Genomic DNA, 20,382 nt, shown 5'->3' on the forward strand with positions numbered 1-20,382 from the left:
CCTCTGACTCAGTCCCAACAGCTTCCAAACCCAGCATTAACCTGGTGGAGAGAGAGCAGCCTTGGGATGTTCCAGGGCATCACTAGTGTTGAAACCCAGCAAAAGGCCAGAGGTAAAATCTAGTCTGATCTGTTCCAAAGCCTGTGCCAGTAGGAACCCAGAATGAGAGTAGCTTCTGAGCCAGAGGTAAGGAAAAAGAACTGTAGGCACAGCCTACAGCAGATAGAAGTATTAGAGCCCTATAACAAGAGGGAGCTCTCAAGCAGAGCTCAGCAGTTGGGGTAGTGGCCCTATCATCCCTTGAAAGAAGGGATTAGGATCCTCCTAATTTGACCCAGTGTTGTTAGGACCAGGTATTTGCACCTTGCCCATACTATTCAGTTTTGGAGCTAGGTTCAGGTTCCTCTTCAACTCAGCCCTTATCCCTCAACCCTCAACATTCCTACAAGGAAGACTATATGCATGAGAAAATACCTTGGTATGAGAGAAATCTAAGAAGTAAACCTAGAAGAGGATAATGAACCTACAAGACCAATAGGTAATCCCTTGAAAAAATTGTCTTGGCCCTGAGGACTTCAAGAGGATCTGGAAGAAATGAAATGAGATACAGAATAGAAAAGCTAGTGGGGCAGTGGAGGGGGGAGAGAAAAAGACTAGCAGGGAAAACTGACACCTTAGAACAGATGATGAAAGACAGACCTTATTCGAGACCTGAATACCCTGAAAACTGGAATAAGCCAAGTGACTTAATAAGACAAATATCAAAACAAATCTAGATACCATTTCAGGAAATTATAAATGAAAACTAGCAGCCAAAAAGGAGGACAAAATCAAGGAAAGATTGCCTGAGACTTAGCTACTGCTGCAAGTGAGAAGAGGAGAGCTTGGAATATTTTAACAAAACAGTAAAAAGTCATTTCATTATAAATCAGTGATGGTGAGAGGTAACAAAATGTCTGGTATCTCCTGGCTTTTATCTGTTTTAGAAACAATTGTTGCTAGCAGATATAGAAAGAATTTGAAGAATGCTTAAAGCTATTCTTATAGGATGTAATACTTATATAGTGTGGTTCTGATTTTCATAGGAAGACACTTACACCTTGAAAAGCTACTTTACCTTTACCCTTGAGTAAATAATGAAATAAATGAAATCATGGAAACTTAAAGAGGCAGAGCAGTCATTCTGAAAAGTTACAGTGATAGTTTCCTTTTTCCTTTACATCTCTCATCCTATCACTTTGCAGATCCTTTACATATTTCTCACTGGTGCCTCTTCTTTCCACTGCTACCACACTAGATCAAATCCTTTTTGCTGCATTGAAGTATTGCAATATCCTTCCAACAAATCTTTTCACTTCTGCTCTGTATCCTGTCCAATCTAGTCTTCACACTGCTCTCCAGATAGCTTTCTTTATAGCTCACTCCTTTCTTTGATCAAAACCCTCAATGACATATTGTCTATCTTGTAAAATACAAATTCCTTATCTTGTCATTCAGGACTCCCCATAATCTGACATCTACCTTTCTGGTCTTATATTACTCCCTTCCACAAAATCTTTGATCCAGCCAAACTGGGCTTTTTATTCATTTTTTATTCATTTGCTTTCTTGTATCTCTCTCCTTCCCCCCCACCCCACCAAAAAAAAAAAAAAAAGAGGAAAAGGAAAAAAGAAAAAACTCTAGTAGCAAATGAACAGTTAAGAAAAATAAATTTCCAGCCATGTCTAGAAATAGACTTCATTTTGCGTATTAGTATATTTCCTGTTGGAGATGGGTAGCATTCTTCATTTTTGGTCCTCTGGAATTATGATTGTTTCAATTCCTTCATATCTTTTAAAGCACCATTCAGATGCTTACCTCCTTCATGAAACTTTCACTGTTGGACATTATATAAACTGCTTGATGCAACTTATTTAGACTTCTCTAGAGTTCAGGATAGTTTAGCATAGTGCTTTTTGAAAACTTAAAGTATTTATATTTACTTAATTCGGATATGATATTAATAATTACTAGGGTACCTCAGTAGTACCATTTAGATGAGTTAATTGTAAATAAAGCACTTTATAAACTATAATGTATAAGTATTAGCTGTTACTATTATCTATCACTTATTTGCCAGTAAAGGAAAAAATGGTGGCTTGCTGTCACTGGATGAGGAAGTAAATGGATAGAAGCTCTATAGTATTTGGCCAGCATTTGTAATTGGGAGCTTGCTGTTGTTTTTTTTGGAAATAGAACGAAGAAAGGGAGAAGGGAGAGATAAAGGGAAATTCTTACGATGAGATAATTTGGTTGTAGTGATTTGGTGTCTTGAGGTGCTCTCCCTTTCCTCTGTTGTTTGTAGAATTGGTAGAAGGCAAATAGTAGGCTTGAACTTTATGTTCCTAATGTCTAGTGTTCCCTGTGGATTAATGGTCCAAAATTTCCAGCACTGATAATACCAAAAGAGAATAGTAATTTCATACTTCAGGTTTGGCTGTGACCAGAGACCATTCATATAGGAAGGCTGCAGTGGCATTTTACTATACCTTAACTTTCTGTAAATAGCTCCATCATTGATTATTGTCCTGTGCTTGCAAGAAATTAAAAAATAGGAATTGAGTCTTTTTAATAGGTTCCCTGATATAAACTCACAAACTTTGCCTAAAGTTTATATTGGATCTTTTTCTGAGGCAGCATGCCATATTGGATAGAGTTCTGGACTTGAAATCAGGAGGATGTAGCTTTAGATTCTACCTCCAGTCCATGCTATGGACAAATTACAGTCTCTGAACCTCAGACAAGACCCTTGAAGTTGTTAATATGTTGGGGCCCCTAGTATGTGAAATAAATTCTTATATCACAGTTTCCAGTGATGACATCACAGATATTTGACTTATTTTTGTTGGTATGTGAATTGACAGGGCTTTACCTTGTGGTCATTCTTGGCAGAATTAAAGCATTATACATACTAATAATTAAATGATAAGCACACAGAATGATATTTGTAATAGAGTTTCTTTTATGTCTGCAAATATTTTCATTCATATACTTATATTAAAAATTCCTTTTTATTTTTAGCTGTGATGCTGACCCATCAGCTTTGGCTAAATATGTTCTTGCTTTGGTAAAGAAAGATAAAAGTGAAAAAGAGCTGAAGGCATTATGTATCGATCAGCTGGATGTATTTCTTCAGAAGGGTGAGTGGAAATTGTTATCCATATTTTAATAAACTTTAAAAATATTTTTTTAAAAAAACAATCAAATTGAAATATAGGTAGAATACAGTTTTAACAACCAGTAAGTAATAGCACTACTTGTCATATTCAAATTTTGCTAACATGAAAGACTGGGTCACATTGCCATCTATAACCATGCCAACATTTTTTTTTTCAGTTTGGTCTTTTTTGTTAGTTGTGTAAGAAAGTTGCTGAGACTATAAAACTGTAATGTTATTTATAATTTTATTAATTAAAAATTAAAAAGCAATATCAGAATGCTGGCATAAGTCATTTATTACTGTGCAATATTGGATGATTAATAGCTTAGAATTGTCCCTTAACCCTTAGGTTTTCTAATTTCTCTTTTTAGAGACACAGATATTTGTAGAAAAACTTTTTGATGCTGTGAATACGAAGAGCTACCTACCTCCGCCCGAACAGCCATCATCAGGAAGTCTAAAGGTAGAATTTTTTCAACACCAAGAAAAAGATATAAAAAAGGAAGAGGTAGGAATTTGGGTCATATCTTACAAGCTGTTTAAGTTGTCCATATGACATCAGCATTGAACTGTGTGAATTTTATTTGCCATGTCCTGTTGTCTTTGAGGCTTATATAATTATGCCATTATAATTACTAGAATCAAATTTGCAAAATACCTACTTTACTCTGCGATATTACTAGATGCATGTAATGAAAGAATCCCTCTTTAGTAAAAAGCCAAAAGTCATACCTCCTTTCAGACTGATGTAAAAGCTCTTAACTTCAGACATAAAGGATCCCTGAAATGTCATGTTCTGTGTTTCGTTTTTTAAAGACTTTTCCATTTTATTTACTGCTGCCAGTTAACACTGGAATTCTAGTAGCTGCTGCCTACTAGTATTTGAGGGTTGCAGGAGCACCACTAATAATTCATGGAAATCAAGCCATCATGTGTGTTTAGCCAGAACTATTACATTAATAGATTTTTTTCTTTTAGAAATACTTGGGGCAAGATGGGTGACAAGAAAGGGGGTAGGCCCCTTGCTTGGGATGGATGGTGTAATATTAACGACGACAGAGAGAAAGTGGAACTACTCAACTGCTATTTTGCTTCCGTCTTCTCTGTCAAGGAGAATGATCTTCAGACTGGAAAGGATAGAACAAACATGGTTAAAAGGGAATTGGAGCCAAAGATAGGTGAGGAGATAGTGAGAGAGCACCTAGCGACTCTAAATGAGTTCAAGTCTCCTGGCCTGGACGAATTACACCCTAGGGTGCTGAAAGAACTCACAGATGTGATCGCTGAACCGCTGTCGGTGATCTTTGATGAATCGTGGAGAACGGGAGAGGTGCCGCGGGACTGGAGACGGGCAAATGTCCCAATTTTCAAAAAGGGGAAGAAGGTGGATTCCACAAACTACAGACCGGTGAGCTTCATGTTCATCCCAGGCAAAATTCTAAAACGGATTATTAAACAGATGGTTTGTGAGAATTTAGAAAGGGAAGCAGTGATCACTACAAACCAGCATGAGTTCACTAAGAACAAGTCATGCCAGGATAACCTCATTTCTTTTTTGACTAGGTTGTTAGAGCATGGGAATGCTATAGAAAATATTACATCTGGATTTCAGCAAGGCATTTGACAAAGTTTCTCATAACATCCTTATGGACAAAATGGAGAAATGTAGGCTGGAATATAGTTGAGTTAGGTGAATTCAGACCTGATTGAACAGCTGGACCCCAGTGTGTATTGATTAATGGATCAACGTGAACCTGGAGGGTGGTCTTTAGTGACTTACCAAAGAGCTTTGTCCTCTGCCATATTCCATTCAGCATTTATATCAATGACTTGCTGGACAAAGACATTGATGACATGCTTACCAAGTTTGCAGATGACATGAAGCTGGGTGGGATAGCTAATCTATTGAATCACAGAATCAGGATCCAAAATACTCTCATCAGATTGGAATGATGATCTGAATCTAACAGTGTCAAACATAAAAGTCATGTGTATAAAGTCTTGCACTTAGGTTGAAAAAAATTAACTGCACAGAAGTTCAGGTTGGGGATGATATGGTTAGAAAGTTCATATGAAAAAGAATTATGTTTTTCTTAAGATAGCTCAGCGTGAATTGATAGTGTTATATGGCTACCAGAAAAAGTAAAGCAGTTTCAGAATGCAACAGTAGAAATATAGTGTCCTAAACAAGTAAGAGAATAGTTCCACTATATTCTACCCTGGTCAGACCATAGTCTCAGCATTGTGTTCAGTTTGGATGCCACATTTAAAGTTGGATGTGCAAAAATTGTAGTGTATCCAGGGAATAACTAGAATGGTGAGGGTATTGGAAATCATGTCTGGGCAACATTTAAATGAACTGAGGGTTATTAGCTTGGAGAAAAAAAGACTGAGTTTGGGCTGTTTGAAGGGCTCTCATGTAGAAGGGAAGTTAAACTGATTCTGTGTAGCCTCAGGGTACAGAAATAAGAGTAAAGAGAGAATTTATAGGGGAGGCACATTCTGACACACATCATAAGACAGAGTTATCTTGAAAGGAAATGGGCTTCTCTGCAAGCTCTCCCATTGCTAGTTGTATTCAAGCAGGTAAATTGCTTGCTGTGGTTGTTCCCAAAGAGATTCATACCTTTACCCTGAGGATTAGCCATCAACTGTTGTTAAATTTCATACGCATTTGTATCAAAAAATGAGGTAGCATACTTATGTAATCTTGGCCCTTGCAGGTTGTAAATCTTGTCTAAGAAGAGCATGAAGATACTTGGTATCTCAAAGCAGTCACTAATTGCAGAAACTAAATAGCTGAAAATGCTAACAAATGTCTTGAAATTTTTAAGTAGGATAATGAAATCTTAGATATTTCTGGGGTTGGAATTTAAGAACCTGGGTGTAGACTATTATTTTTTTAAAGTAGGAATTGTGGTAGAATTGCAAAGGGACAACCAAATAGGTTGCTTCTATTGAGGGAGTGCCATGAGAAATGTTCACTTTTGTCCTTTGTGGGGCCCTATTTGACCCAAATCCAAGTCTTATGGGAATTGTCTTCCCTTCAGCCCTCTAAGCAACATGAGCTTTAAGGTTCCCATTTTACTTGGTGATATGGGGTGAGTCAGTCTTTTAACTTTAGTGATTTCTTAACCATACCCTTCAAACAACATCTGTTCATGACCCTTCTGGTCTACCTTCATATCAGAAAATGACCTGAGCTATTCACACCAAAAACGATTGATGGCCTTAGTGTCTGACAGCATGTCAGTATTGGTGGAAGAACTAGAGTAACATAGGAATATCACTGTACACAAATAGAGGAAATAAATCCATACCAATTCACATAAATACAGTAAGTGTTTTGGCAGGAGCTAGAGTGGGGAGCAAAATATAATAGAGTGGTTTTTTACTTCCCAAAATGTGGTTTAGGTTCCTCCAGATTTGTATTCAGAGATTCTTGTTGTGGATCATCCTGCCATGAATTCACACTCAGGAATGCTCTAAGAATTACTGCTTCTGGCACTGTTGTGGTTAGGGAGAGAGAGATGAGAATAGTTTTGTCAAGGAGTCAGATGCAGATTCTAGGGGCCAGTGAGAAACTTGGGTGTCAATATTTGAGATCTCTGAACCGGAGTTGAGGACCTGCCCATCCTTTTGAGGAGTGCTATCCTTCTGTCAAATTATATATCAGACCTTTTACCTCATCTGAACTGTTGATGTACCAGTTACTACTTCATTGCCAACTTTTTGGCTATTTGACTTAGTCCTAATCTTTTTATCTGTTGCATTTTGCGGGTATCAATATCAGTTTGGCCATCTGGGCTAACCATTATGGATTGTTTTTTGGTGTAGGCAATAGAAATCCTCTGTGACAGTTGCTTTCTAAGAGCTACTGGTAAATTATCTCTTGAATTAGGCTTTGAGTCAGAACAAAAGGGAAGACAAATTTAGGTAAGTTTTATGTATAAAATTTGATTGTTTGTAGGAGCTTTTTTCCCTCATGTCTTCAAATATGTTTAGAGATGAAAAGATGATGCAGAAGAACAAGAGTGAAAATAACATGAATATAAGCTATAAAAAAAATTAGAAAGTAGAAAGTTTATTTTTGATGGTTTAGTAGTTACTTGCCCTTGAAGAAGTTAAGATTTCAAAAATAGGGTGCCTAAGCAGAAAGGTTCACTTGATGTTGCTCTTAGCTGGAGAATATGAGTTTATGTTGAATCTAAAAATTATTCCTCTATAGTTATTTAGATGGCAAAATGATGTTAATTTTCTAACTGCCATATGTTGTAAGAAGAATAAACATAGCATGTAATTCACATAACTGTAAAAAAAAATGAATCAAATTAGCCACTTTTGAGTTGTGTATTTTTTTCCTTCTGAGACTTCAAGGTGATCATGATAGTTTATTTAGATAGAGGAGTTTAGATAGAGGGATTTAATGGGTCACTTGGTTCAAAAATTTCTTGGTAGACCATCTGTCTTTAGGTTGTTAAATTTAATTCTGAGTGTTTGATTTTTACCATATTAAATTCAGTAATTCTTCATTTATTTTAGTTTCCCCCATTTTGTGGTTGATTTAGGTTTATATATGTATTAATGCCCAACTCCAAAATTGTAACATTTTTAGAAAAAAGTGCCTGGCTTTAAAATATAATTGCACTTATATAATCTTAAATTGTAAGCAAAATTTACTTTGGCCTAAAATTAAGAAATATATCATTAAAGAAACAGCCCCTTAAATAATTCTCTGAAAAATTTATCATAGTTTTAGAAAAATGAGAAGAGCAATAGTTCTTGCAAAATTTAACCTGGTTTTCCAACAATTTTCTCATTTTTGGAGGAATGGTTAGCAAAATAACACTTTTAGAGAAAAGAAGTGTTGAACAGAAGTAAGCTAAATTGCATATACTTTTAGTCATCATTTTAAATTGTCTTTTCTTTGACTACTACACTTCCATAAGAAGGCCTCTATTTTCTTGTCTTGCCTTAGCAACCCAATACCTACTTACCATATGTAAGGTAAGGGACTGTTACCTTACCTCCATGTTATTGGATCCATCTCAGCTATCTTCTTTAATTTGACTTTAAGACTCTTTTCTTCATCTTATGCCTGTGTAGCCTGGCATATAGTTTCAAATAAATGCTTATTGATAGATTTATGTAGTATCTTTATCTACCTTCCCGGTAAATTCTTTTCTAGTCCTCTTACCTCATGTATAGTCTGTCTTCTTCCCTTCCCACCTCATTCCCACCCCACCCCTCTCAGCTTTTATAATTCTTCCTAGGGAAAGAAGTGAGACACTATGGGAGGTAGCCTAACATGGCATCCCAGAGTTAGATGGCATCACCTAATACAATGTAGAGATGGAATTTAGAACCTGGAAGGAATTGTATGGAAAAGAGCATGAGGAGCCTTTGAGCATCAGGTTTGGGGTGTTAGAAGAAGCTAAGTGTTAAGAAAAAAGTAAGGGTTAGAGAAAGTATTTGATTTGAGTTTATCTGAGGATTTTTTTTTCCTTTTGTACTATGAGATGAAAACTAGCTAGAGGATTGACTGTGTGGGGCCATAATGGTGTTATCTGTTATTAGACCATTACTGCTTCATCTTAGGTACTTTGTTGTCTTGCTGAAATACTCATTTTGTGATAGTCCCATCAGAATACTAACTTGTTCTTCCACTTCCCTTTAATGGTGTTAATGAATTTGGCCAAGTCATTAAGGCTAAATGTACAAAAATATTTACTTTCTGAAGAAATGAAATAAAACCTTTTTTTCTGATTATCTTTAAAAATGTCCTTACTTTATAAAATATTGTCATTACTATTTTATGTTTGTTGAGTTTAATTATTTTCTAGTGATACTTTTAAATAATTCATTTTGACACATGCTTACATTAAGTGAATTAAATAATATACTTGATAGGTAATTATATATTTTCATTTAATGCTTATTGCAAAGTACTTAAAATTACAAGTTATTTAACTTATTAAAATTTTAACTTGGTATGTAGTATTCATTGCTGAATATACTTTTTGAAAAATTCTTTTCTAAACTGCAGATTGCAAAGGAAGAAGAACGAGAGAAGAAGTTTTCTAGAAGGTTAAATCATAGTCCTCCCCAATCAAGTTCCCGGTACAGAGAAAACAGGTGATAAATTCCTTATATGTTGTTAAGCTGAAATAACTAAGACTGAATGCTTACGTTAGACTTAAGTTAGCACTGTATACTTAGTGATTGGGAGTATAATTGGTCCCAAGAAAATCTTTTTCTATATGATCTTAAGAACTTTCAGCTTCACATTTCTGATTCCATTTATTTGTTCCTTTCCGTAGAATTTATAAAGCACAAAAATTGTCTGCAAAGCATTGTACTATGGTTAAGGGAAAAGATAAAGGTAATTTAGACATGGGCTGTGCCATCATGAAGTATCTTTTATACAGACAGACATGTTTGCCTATTAGTGGCAACTACCTGGTAAAGTGGGTAGAGTGCTGGGCCTGGAGTCAGGAAGACCTGAATTCAAATCTAGCCTGAGACATTTCTTGTGGGGGTAATAATTCATCTGTAAAATAAGACTAATAATAGCACCTGCCTTAATATCTGTTTTGAGGAACAAATGAGATAATAATCATAAAGCATTACTAAAGTGCTTGACCCATAGTAAATATGATGTGAATATTAGTTACTCATACTGTACAATGAGTGGTAATTAAGATAAGTACTCTTCAAGGTCAGAGAAAAAAAGTCATTTTTTTCCTTATAGCTTATAGGACTTATAAGTAGAAATGGTTTTAAAGAGCACCTTGGCCAAATTCCTTATTGTGTAGATAAATGAAAGGGATTAAGGTCTAGATAGATTAACTGAGTAGGACTGGGAAGACATCTTGGAGAAGTTGGTATTTTAACTGGTTTTCAAAGGTTGGGGAGGATTTCAAAATTGAGGTTGGGGAATGGGTTTGGAAAGGCATTCTAGACAGAACAGCTTGGACAAGTAGGTATTTCTACCTCCAAAGGGAGCTATCAGGTCTTCATTGTACTCACTTTAGGCATTAAATACCTAAACTATTTTCAAGGTTGGGTTCTATCACACATTAAAAGGAATAGAATTATTTGTTTTCTGGTTGATGTGGGTGGTAGGATATAACCTTAAGTAATAGAAATTTGAAGGAAAATTTGTCGTAAATTTCAATGCAACTAAATCAGTAATGAAGAGAATATCTTTAATATCTTTTCTTATCTAAGAAAACATATGCAATTGAATGAGTGCTTATTACATGCTAAAAAAATGGGTTTTGATTCTAAATTTCATTTTTCTTTTATTAAAGAAAGCATGGATTTTGCTTAACATTTACCTAGAATTTCATATTCTAATGCAACATTTTCTTCTGGTACTTCCTTTGGCCTGCAATTTTTTCCCTTTTATTATGTCAGCATTTTCCTATGCAGAAAACAAAACAAAACAATATAGTTCATGCGTGTGATACAGTCAAATGCCATATATGTGGGGATGTAGGCTGTTGAATTTTTCATTTTAGATCATCAAAACCTCATCAATAATTTGATTTTTAAATTTTTTCCCTTTTTAACAAGTTTGAATAGTAAAATAAGACATGCTTATTTTTGCCTTTTCTAAAGATTACCAAATTTTTATGATTGTAAGATTGATTAAGATTTAGATATGAGATTTGGTGATAACATTTAGATTTTTAACTGGAAACATTGTTTCTAGTAGCCGAATTTGTAAGTACCCTAAAAGATGGTAATTTGATTTTAGGAGCCGGGATGAAAGGAAAAAGGATGACCGATCTCGAAAAAGAGATTATGATCGAAACCCACCTCGAAGAGATTCTTATAGAGACCGGTACAATAGAAGAAGAGGACGGAGCAGAAGTTATAGTCGCAGTCGTAGTAGGAGTTGGAGTAAGGAGCGGCTGCGAGACAGAGATAGAGACAGAAGCAGGACTAGAAGCCGAAGTCGAACACGAAGTAGGGGTAAGCAGATATAAGGAATACCCTCCTTTCTCTACCTTTTCCTCTTTTCTGCTCCCCCAGCATTTTATTTTAGATTTATATTAAAACTTCAATTAGCCACTCTTCTTATTTAGGAGTTTAACTTTAATTTCATTATATAATTTATGTAAATTTAACAATTTTATTTATGTTAAGAGAATAAACTTGCGATTTTTCTTTATTGATTACACATTGGTAAAGATTTTGCTTTGGATTTTAGTTGAGTGTCATTATGTATTTGCTTTGGATTTTAGTTGAGTGTCATTATGTATATGAATGTAATTCTCAGTATACCTTGTTAAAGGGACAATGGGATAGCAAAGTAATGAAAAAGCATGATTTGTATCATTCACTGTTAACTTTGTTTTTAGTCTTGATTATACACTTCTTGGGCTCTTTTTCTTTCTTCACCAATGACCTGACTCTACTTTTCTGTTAATTCTTTTTGGAGTATTCTCTTCTGGTGCAAGACTTGTGGCACTTCAGAGCTTAGGGAAAGATGAAGAATGATTTAAAGACGTTTGGAGCAGTGAAGGAAAAGGAATTAGTGAAAGTCACTTGTGTTTTGTTCCATTTGTTCCATTTTGTCTTTTAAAGCTTAAGTGTTGGGAGTAGGATGGTATATAGCTTGTTCAAGTTACACAGGAAGTGTTTTCTGTCTGGTCCTCTTTTTTATCTCTTGCATTCCTCTTTATTCCTCATTTAGTTTTGAGTGAGAATGCAACAGTGGTGAATAAAATTTAAATATGAATACATGGCATTTTCTAATGTAATGTACCTTTTTAAATGTTAATTTCTTGTCTGGATTTAAAATTGTTAGTTTGGAGTTCTTATTTATATATATTCATCATCTATCTATCTACTATAGTGCCTTGCAAATTATAGACTCATAGGTTTAGGGCTTGAAGGATACTCAAAGAAGATCTCTAGTTCAGTCCTAACATTTTACAGAAGAGGAAAGGGGCTCTAGGGGTCATGTGGCTCCTTCAGAATTTTAAAAGATAGTAAGTAGCTGAGCTAGAATTTGAATTCCTGTTCTTTGTCTACAAATTCAGTCTTATTTGTATTGCACCATGCTGTCTCTCTTAAGTAAATACTTGTCAAATTGATATTGAATGAATTAATAGGTGAATGAATGGATGATAAAGACTGACTCTGGAAGTTAATGTGAAGTCTCCCAGGCACACTCTGTTGGAAAACTTTAAAGCAAGACTTTTAAAGAAAATATTTTAAGAAAAAAAATCACTGAAAATAATTTGCTTTTATGTTCCAAAAAACTTAATGCCTGTTTTTATAATTCATAGGGACAACTAGGGGGTGTAAGTGTATAGAGGCCTTGGAGGCAGGATGACCTGGCCTCAGACACTTACTAGTTGTGTGACACCCTGGCCAAGTCACTTAATCTCTCTCTCTCAGTTTCTTCATCTGGAAAATAGGGATAATTGTATTAGCAGCTCCTATCCTCATCCTGATAAATGATCAGTCTGAAATCTGGGTAAGATGTGACTAAGAAGCTTTAGAAAGTCAGAGGAGGATGTTGCCAAAAGAGAGTGTTGATACATATGAAGTCTTAAATTTTTATTTCATATTTGTATGATGTCTGAAGCAGAATATTATTCTTTAAGATGAGATTTTCTAAAGCATCTTTTACAATAATGTTTTTGAAAATCATATTTTCTTGTAGAAAGAGATCTGGGAAAACCAAAATATGACCTGGATAGAACAGATCCATTAGAAAACAACTATACTCCAGTTTCTTCTGTAACTAACATTTCATCTGGCCACTACCCTGTTCCTACTTTGAGCAGTACTATTACTGTTATTGCTCCTACTCATCATGGTAATAACACTACGGAAAGCTGGTCTGAATTTCATGAAGACCAGGTGGACCATAACTCTTATGTAAGACCTCCAATGCCAAAGAAACGTTGCCGAGATTATGATGGTAAGTTTTTCAACTTTTGTGTGCTAAGTATATTCTACATAACATAATGTGTTATACATATCTAATTCATATACGTATTGCTGATAGTGGGAGTAGTTGAAATTAGTGTTGCTGAAATTTCCCTTTTATTAACCCAAAATAATGTTGTTCCTCTTAATTAAATGCTTCTTCAGTTTTATCTTTTCCCCTTATGTCGAAGCAAATAATTGAATGTCAGTTTTTAAGTACCATTTATCTGAAAAGTAATTCTGCTTTTTTTCCAAAACCACAGTAAATTCCTATGAATGTGCTTTTTCAAAGGAACTGCTACTAAAACATTTTTTAATTAACAGGGAAAAACTTCTTAGGAAACGGGAAATAATATACACATATTGGACCTAGACATTTGAGTGTCTCCTATGTATAAGAAAATGAGAAGGTAGATGAACAGGGAGCTTTGGAGGAAGATTTTACTGTGAATGCCAAACTTCAGTACTTCAAAAGATCTGTTATTTCATCAATGTGGGTACTCCCTCCACCAACGCAGATGGCAACCCCTTTATGCCTTAGTGTAGAGAGTTTCATGAACTGCTAGGGCTGAGTAAATTAATCACCTAGTAGTCAACGTTTTGTTAATGTCTCTGAACTTAGCTAGTCTGGTCCTCAAATGCCATTATGTCACTGGTCCTCTTTTAGAAGCCCTTCTATCTTTATAAGGATTCTGCCAGAGCTCTTGTTCCAGTGGCTTAGCCTTTGACATCCTAGGGTCATTCTTATATGATAATTAGCCTTTGGAAAAGGGCTTGAGTGGAAGAAATATTAAGCACTGCCAGAAAATGAATTCTTGATTTCTAAAGTCAGATATTATGCTTGCATTGGAACAAATATGTGCTAGGTATTCTGCCTCATTTATGTTTACATGTGTAAATTTTTGTCTTTGAGATTTTTTCAGTATTATCCTATATATAAAACACTGTTTCTTGATGGGTCCTTTGTCATTGAGAAGCAGTAGAGAATCATTATGTGAAATGACCAATTACATTTCCCCAATTAAAGTAAAAAAAAAAATTCACAATGCACTCACGCAGAACATATTTTTAGAATATTTCTAATTTGTTAGCTCACGTTAATTTTTGCGAAATGGTTTCAAAACTACAGATGTTCTTTATTCTTACATTTTCTCATGACTTAATAAGGTTTTTTTCTTTCTCAGAAAAGGGATTCTGTATGAGAGGAGACATGTGCCCTTTTGATCATGGGAGTGACCCTGTAGTTGTAGAAGATGTAAACCTTCCTGGCATGCTGCCTTTCCCAGCACAACCACCTGTTGTTGAAGGACCACCTCCTCCTGGACTTCCCCCACCTCCACCAATTTTGACACCTCCACCTGTGAATCTTAGACCTCCTGTGCCACCTCCAGGTCCATTACCACCTAGCCTTCCTCCTGTCACAGGTAAACAAATGTGTTGCTGTAAAATTTGCGTGTTTGTATCTCTGTACTCATATATAACTCTTTCTAGAAATAGCTGTATGGTATCTTTATGTATTTTGGTTTGTAAAATAAGCTCATTTTGCTAATTGGCTCTTTTACTTTCTTTAAAATTGATATTTAATGTTTTGAACCAAATAAGAATTTTGAAGAAAATTCAACAATACTCAATATTAGTAAAATAGGAAAACTAAAACACGTGGTATATGATAGGGTCACTCTCCATTAGTGGTGCCATTTGACCTTACTTTATCTTTTTTATGACTTTTCCCCCTTATGGATTTTACATTTTATTGTGAAAATATTTGATCTTCTCAGTTTCAAATTAACTGTAAGCCACTTCATTTCTAGGGGGAATGAAATGTGTTTTTTATTTGCTTTATGAAGAATTCAGATATTAAATGCATTTTTAAAAAAATACAAATATTAGTATTAAGTAAAAGTAATTATATATGGCACCGAACAGAGGGCACTGAGTAAGATAATGTTCAGAAACTATGGCTTGTGCTATCATGGCTTTTATAATTTTTAAATTGTCTTTCCTGGATCTATTTTCCAGGTCAGTTGTTTTTCCAGTGAGATATTTCACATTATCTTCTATTTTTTTCATTCTTTTGGCTTTGTTTTGTAATTTCTTGGTTAGTCATGAAGTCATTAGCTTCTATCTGCTCCATTCTGATTTTTAAAGAACTATTTTCTTCAGTGAGCTTTTGAACCTTCTTTTCCATTTGGCTAATTCTGCTTTTTAAAGCATTCTTCTCCTCATTGGCTTTTTGAACCTCTTTTGCCAATTGAGTTAGCCTATTTTTCAAGGTTTTATTTTCTTCAGCATTTTTTTGGTTCTCCTTTAGCAAGTTGTTGACTCGCTTTTCATGATTTTCTTGCATTTCTCTCATTTCTCTCTCCAATTTTTCCTCCACCTCTTTTACTTGATTTTCAAAATCATTTTTGAGCTATTCCATGGCCTGAGACCATTGCATATTTATTTTGGAGGTTTTGGATGCAGAAGCTGTGACTTTCATGTCTTTCCCTGATGGAAAGCATTGTTCTTTCTCATCTGAAAGGATGGAAGAAAATACCTGTTCACCAAGAAAGTAACCTTCTGTAGTTTTATTTTTTTTCCTTTTGGGGCATTTTCCCAGCCAGTTCTTTGACTTTAGAATCCTTTGTCAAGAGGAGGAGGGCGTACTCTGAGAACCTGTAAGTTCTTAGTTCCTCCAAGGTGGCACAATCAAGGGAGAGGAGTTTACTCCTCCTGGCCTGTGTACTGGTCTGGAAGCAACCAAAAACTTTTCTGCCCAGAATCTGTGAGTAGTAGAATTCCCTCTCCATAACTGCCTCCAGCTCCCCCAAGCCTTGCCAGGGCTCCTCCTCATCCCAGGCCTGTGCTTAGTGTTGAGATTCAGATCAGCAGCTCAATTCCCCCAGGGCTTTTAGGCAGAGGGCCCTGCCCACTGCAGTAGTTGCTGCTGGCAGTCCAGACCTTGTTGCCTTCTCCTGGGTGACCCTTGAAGCTGTCTTTGGTGTTTGTAGGTTGACCAGTCTGGGAAATGCTGCTACCGGTGGCCCCCTGAAGCCTGTTCCGGGGCCTGTCCCTGCCGTGACCCGTGCAATAGACCTTTCCTATCGGGCTTGCAGGCTGTCCTGGGCTGGAAATCTCTTTCACTCTCTCCTTTTGTGGCTTCTACTGCTGTAGAGTTTGTTTAGAGCCATTTTTTACAGGTATTTTGTGGGCTGTATTCTGGAGCTTCTACAGGTTCATCTTTCCACTCCGCCGTCTTGGCTCTGCCCGCCTTGAGCATTTTTTATGTAACTATTGATATCTTTGATTTCTTCTGGAAACTGCCTGTTCATATCATTTGACCATTTGTCCATTAGGGAATGGCTCCTATTTTTATAAATTTGGTTCATTTCCATATATGCATGTGTATGTGTGTGTACATGCATATATATGTATATATACATACATACATATATACGTGTACATATACACACACACACATATGAGAAATGCAGCCTTCTTCTGAGAAGTATCCTGCAAATTTTTTCATGCAGTTTTTTGCTTTCCTTCCAATTTTGGTTGTATAGTTTTTGTTTGTATAAAAAATTCAAATTTGATGTAGTTGAAATTATCCATATTACTTCTCATGATCCTTTGTATATCTTGTTTGGTTATAAACTCTCTTTTATCCATAGCTCTCTCAGGTTAATTTTTTTATGTTCCTCAATTTTCTTTTGATAATACCCTTCATGTCTAAATTATTTACTTGTTTTGGTATATGGTGGGAGATATTGGTCTATGCCTAGTTTCTGCCAAATTGCTTTCTAGTTTCCTCCCTAATTTTTGTCAAATGGTGAATTTTTTCCTCCAAAGCCTAAATCTTTGGGTTTTCAAATACTAGATTTTTATGATCATTTACTACTGTGTATTATTGTGTACTTGTGTACTGTAATCCTTTGGAGAAGGAAATGGCAAACCATTGCAACGTCTTTGTCAAGGAAACCTCATGGATAGTATGTATGGTCCATAGGGTCACAAAGAATCAGAAAGGACTGAATGACTAAACAGTAATAATTGTGTAACTGATTTATTCCACTGATCTACCACTTGTCTCTTAGCCAGTATCAGATTGTTTTGATGATGATTATCTTAGTTAACATTTTTTTTCATTGATTCCTTTGATGAATTCTGTTATTTTTCCTAGCTCTATAAAATAAATTTTTGGTAGTTTGGTATGCTATTGAATAGTAATTTAAGGTAGGTAGAATGTCATTTTTATTATATTGACTCAATCCTTGTAATATCACATTTTATAATTTTGGCAGCAATCAAAAGTTCATTATAGTTTTTAAAAATCGTTCTTTTGAAAATCAGATGACTTGTTCTTTAGTATATTGCTCCACTTCCATCTATATCAAAATCATTGAAGTCAAGTCAGCAGGTCTTTATTAAGTACCTACTATGTACCATATGCAGACTATTTTAAAACTCTTGAGTTGTAGTTTGTCTGGCCTGGTGATATGTATTCATTTAGAGTTGCTAGATACAGGTACTCTTCATTCTCTGTATTTTTTTCAAGGTTCTGTTTCTTACTAAACATTTTTTTCTTTATTTCCCAATTTAAAGATTTTTCTCTTTGGTAGACAAAACAGAATAAAATATTAGTAGTTTTTCTTTCTTACTATGATCTTTTTAATATCAACTAATTCACACCAATCAGTGGTCCTTTTCCTTACATAATGTGCCTTCCTTAGCAGTTTTTTTTTTGTTGTTGTTGTTCTTTAGCATTCTGGAAAATCCCTACCTCATAATGGAATTGAGCTTTCCTTACCATGTTGTGCTTTTGTAGTCTCTTCAATTACCTGCTTTTGCTTTCTTTTTCTGTTCAGGTTTTAAAAAAAAAATTATAATCCTAATAACAAATATCAAAACAAATAAATTGGTTAGGAACTATTCACACTTCGGTTAATTTTAGCTGATAGAACTTTTTAAGATATTTCTTGTCAGTACCTTCATTAGAATTCTTTGTCCATGTATTCTCATTTTTTTTTTTAAATTTTAAGTTCATTTATTTATTTTTCGTTTTCAACATTCATTTCCACAAGAGTCTGAGTTCCAAATTTTCTCCCCATCTCTCCTGTCCTCCCACCCCAAGATAGCATGTATTCTGATTACCCCTTCCCCCAATTTGGCCTCCCTTGTATCATACCCCTCCCTTTTCTTATCCCCATCTCCTCTATTTTCTTGTAGGACAAGATAGATTTCTATACTCCATTACCTGTATATCTTATTTCCCAGTTGCATGTAAAAATAATTTTTTAAAATTCATTTTTTAAACTTTGAGTTCCAACTTCTCTCCCTTCCTCATTTGCCATCCATCCCCACTGAGAAGGCAAGCAATTCGATATATGTTATACATATGTAGTTGTGCAAAAGGCTTCTATACAAGTCATGCTGTGAAAGACTAACTATATTTCCCTCCATCTTATCCTGTCCCCCATTTATTCTATTCTCTCTTTTACTGCTTCCTCCCATTTGCCCTCTGTTCTATCATCCCTCCCCCCTTCCCCACAGCTTCTCCCCCTTTCCCCTACTTTAATGTAAGATAGATTTTCATACCAAATTGAGTGTGTATGTTATTGCCTTCTTTAGCCAGTTGTAAAGAGGGTAGGGTTCACTTTTTGCCTCTCACCTCCCTCTTCTTCCCCTCCATTGAAAAAGCTTTTTCTTACCTCTTTTATGTGAGAGATAATTTACCCCATTCTATTTTCCCCTTTCTCCTCCCAATATATTCCTCTCTAACCCCTTAATTTTAATTTTTACATTCAGCTCATCCTGTGCCCTCTGTCTATATGTATGTAACCTGTCCAACTACCGAAATACTGAGAAAAGTCTCTGAGTTCTTTGAGAGGAGGGACTGACTTTTTCCTTTCTTTGTATTTCCAGTACTTAGGATAGTGCGTGGCATGTAGTAGGAACTTGTTAATGCTTATTGGCTGACACTAGTTTTTTTGTGCTTTTTTTCTTAAAGTTCCTTTTTGTTCTTTTTGCTTTTTTTAATAAAATTCTTTTTACTTTGTCCTCATCCTACTTTCTTGTCTTAATGGCACTTATAGTCCATTACAGTAATGTAATGTACAGTAATGTGCCACCATTTATTTATGCATTAACTTTTTGCTAGACTAAATAGACTGCTTTTTTTTGGTAATTAAAAATACTGCTGCTCAGAAAATTTTGAGAGTTTTTTTGTCACTTTTAGATTATATTACTGAACTAGAATAGGTTATATTACCAAATATTACCAAAAATGAAATTATTAGGTCAAATGACTGATTTTCTATGCATAGTTTTAAAAAGTATGAGTTACTTCTGTATTTCCTTTTTGACCCATTGTTCTTTTTTTCCTCATCATAATCATTGATGAGGTTACTAGACCAGATTTTGTTTTTGAGTCACCCTTTCTTCTTAAGTTCATTCCCACAAAACATTTTAGATGTTAGGATTCTAACTATACTTTCTTTGAACTCTGAATCCACTCTCCTAAAATTTACTATAATTTAAATTACACCTGATATTCCTTCATATTTATCAGTATCTCTGGAATAGCATCAACACTTTTCTTTTATGATTCTGTTATTTCTGCTTCATTTCCCTGCTTCTTTTTATTGATCAGAATCAAATCGGAATATCTGTCTCTCTAAAAATTTGTCAGATACACTGCTTTTGCCGAGACCAGGTTTCATAGTGAGAAGACTTGGGATTGAAGTCAGGGGAGACCTGGATTTAAATCTCATCTCAGCCCTTAGTGGCTTAGTGACTTTGAGCAAATAATTTAATATCTCTTCATGTTGATTTCACGGTAGAAATGTGAGGTTGTATTTTAACAGAACTAGATCTCCATTTTTGGCAGTTAATGAGAAAATTCATAAATATATGCTGTCTCTGCCTTCTTGGTTATCTATCTTTAGAATGTATGGTCCTTTTCACCTTTTCGGCTATGTTATTTATAAGAGCTTCCCTGTACAATATAGATTCTGTCTTTATTTTCGTTGTTCCTTATCTACCTCTATTCAGTCATGCATTCCTTAGATTTACAGATTTCTAAAAACGTGCACATCTTCTTGATAGATAGTTATTTTATTGCCACTTTTTTGTATTCTTTGTGTTCTCAGACATCTGAAATACAGCATGTCCAAAACTTAGTATATTATCTTTTCTCTGAAGTCTATCCCTTTTCCAAATTCCCTCATTTCTCTTGAAGGTACCATAAT

The 20,382-nt window shown here is 35.1% G+C and overlaps 1 protein-coding gene across 24 annotated transcripts in view; it reads left to right on the plus strand.

The window, feature by feature from the left end:
• Positions 1 to 20,382, plus strand: part of RBM26 (RNA binding motif protein 26) — a 107,754-nt gene that overhangs the window by 19,887 nt on the left and 67,485 nt on the right. For 17 of the 24 annotated variants that reach the window (XR_011969931.1, XR_011969930.1, XR_011969932.1 and 14 more), the window contains exons 2-8: positions 3,061 to 3,179; positions 3,571 to 3,707; positions 4,311 to 4,607; positions 9,246 to 9,334; positions 10,962 to 11,179; positions 12,882 to 13,142; positions 14,335 to 14,574. Coding sequence is in view for 14 of the 24 variants with exons in the window: in XM_072622149.1 (XP_072478250.1) it covers positions 3,061 to 3,179; positions 3,571 to 3,707; positions 4,311 to 4,607; positions 9,246 to 9,334; positions 10,962 to 11,179; positions 12,882 to 13,142; positions 14,335 to 14,574 (1,361 nt within the window). In the remaining 10 variants the exon portion in view is untranslated. The remainder of the gene's footprint in view (positions 1 to 3,060; positions 3,180 to 3,570; positions 3,708 to 4,310; positions 4,608 to 9,245; positions 9,335 to 10,961; positions 11,180 to 12,881; positions 13,143 to 14,334; positions 14,575 to 20,382) is intronic. The other 7 variants (XM_072622153.1, XM_072622152.1, XM_072622160.1 and 4 more) reach the window with 3 other exon arrangements.

The sequence above is a fragment of the Notamacropus eugenii genome, chromosome 6 (genome assembly GCF_028372415.1).
Source record: "Notamacropus eugenii isolate mMacEug1 chromosome 6, mMacEug1.pri_v2, whole genome shotgun sequence".
NCBI lineage: Eukaryota > Metazoa > Chordata > Mammalia > Diprotodontia > Macropodidae > Notamacropus > Notamacropus eugenii.